A 659-nucleotide genomic window follows, 5' to 3' on the forward strand; every position below is an offset into this window, starting at 1 on the left:
GGGCCGGGACTCCGGGTCCTGCCCGCTGACCTCGCCGCGCGCCGGCCGCAGATACAGCTCCAGCTCCGCCTCCCCGCGCGCCCCAACCAGCCACAGCTGCACGCAGTTGAGGGACCCCGAGAAGAGCCAGGTCCCGGTGGCCACGCGGATGCGGTAGCTGTACATGATGCCTGCCTAGGCGTCAGGGTTTCTCGACGGTGCTGGACAGATGATGGGCAGCTAGCCCTTGACGTTGTCTCCAGGACTAGTCTGGGACTTAATATAGGAAGGATTCTGCATGTCCACCCACTATATAGGATTTGAGGTGTTCCTGGGGCCCCACCTTAGACAACTCCCAACCCATGACTGGCCCCTAGTAAATAAGGGACTGGATGGGTTGGGGTGGGAGGAGGTTGTGAGGAGTTAATTCTCTTGTTGATCATTCCAGAATGATTAATTCTTTTGCTAATCATTCCAGAATATATTTGTGTATTAGATCATGTTGTACACTTTCAATATATACAATTAGGGGCCATAATCATTTAGGTTTGGGGGTAGGAGTAGGCAGGAAGCTTGCTTTTCACTATATTTGAATTTTGCCATGAGAAAAAAAATTATCCAGAAAAAACCCTTTCTATTATAAACAATGAATGAATGCCAGGTAAGAAAGAGTTGTGGAA

The 659-nt window shown here is 50.1% G+C and overlaps 1 protein-coding gene across 1 annotated transcript in view; it reads right to left on the bottom strand.

The window, feature by feature from the left end:
• The window catches only part of LOC101623803 (arachidonate 12-lipoxygenase, 12S-type-like), a 12942-nt gene extending 12777 nt beyond the window's left edge, over positions 1 to 165 (bottom strand). Inside the window, exon 1 of the mRNA XM_004685104.2 lies at positions 31 to 165. Coding sequence (XP_004685161.1) covers positions 31 to 165 — 135 coding nt within the window. The remainder of the gene's footprint in view (positions 1 to 30) is intronic.
• Between the last annotated feature and the right edge of the window lie 494 nt (positions 166 to 659).

The sequence above is a fragment of the Condylura cristata genome, unplaced genomic scaffold (assembly GCF_000260355.1).
Source record: "Condylura cristata isolate star-nosed mole 26May11 unplaced genomic scaffold, ConCri1.0 scaffold00017, whole genome shotgun sequence".
Classification (NCBI taxonomy): Eukaryota; Metazoa; Chordata; class Mammalia; order Eulipotyphla; family Talpidae; genus Condylura; species Condylura cristata.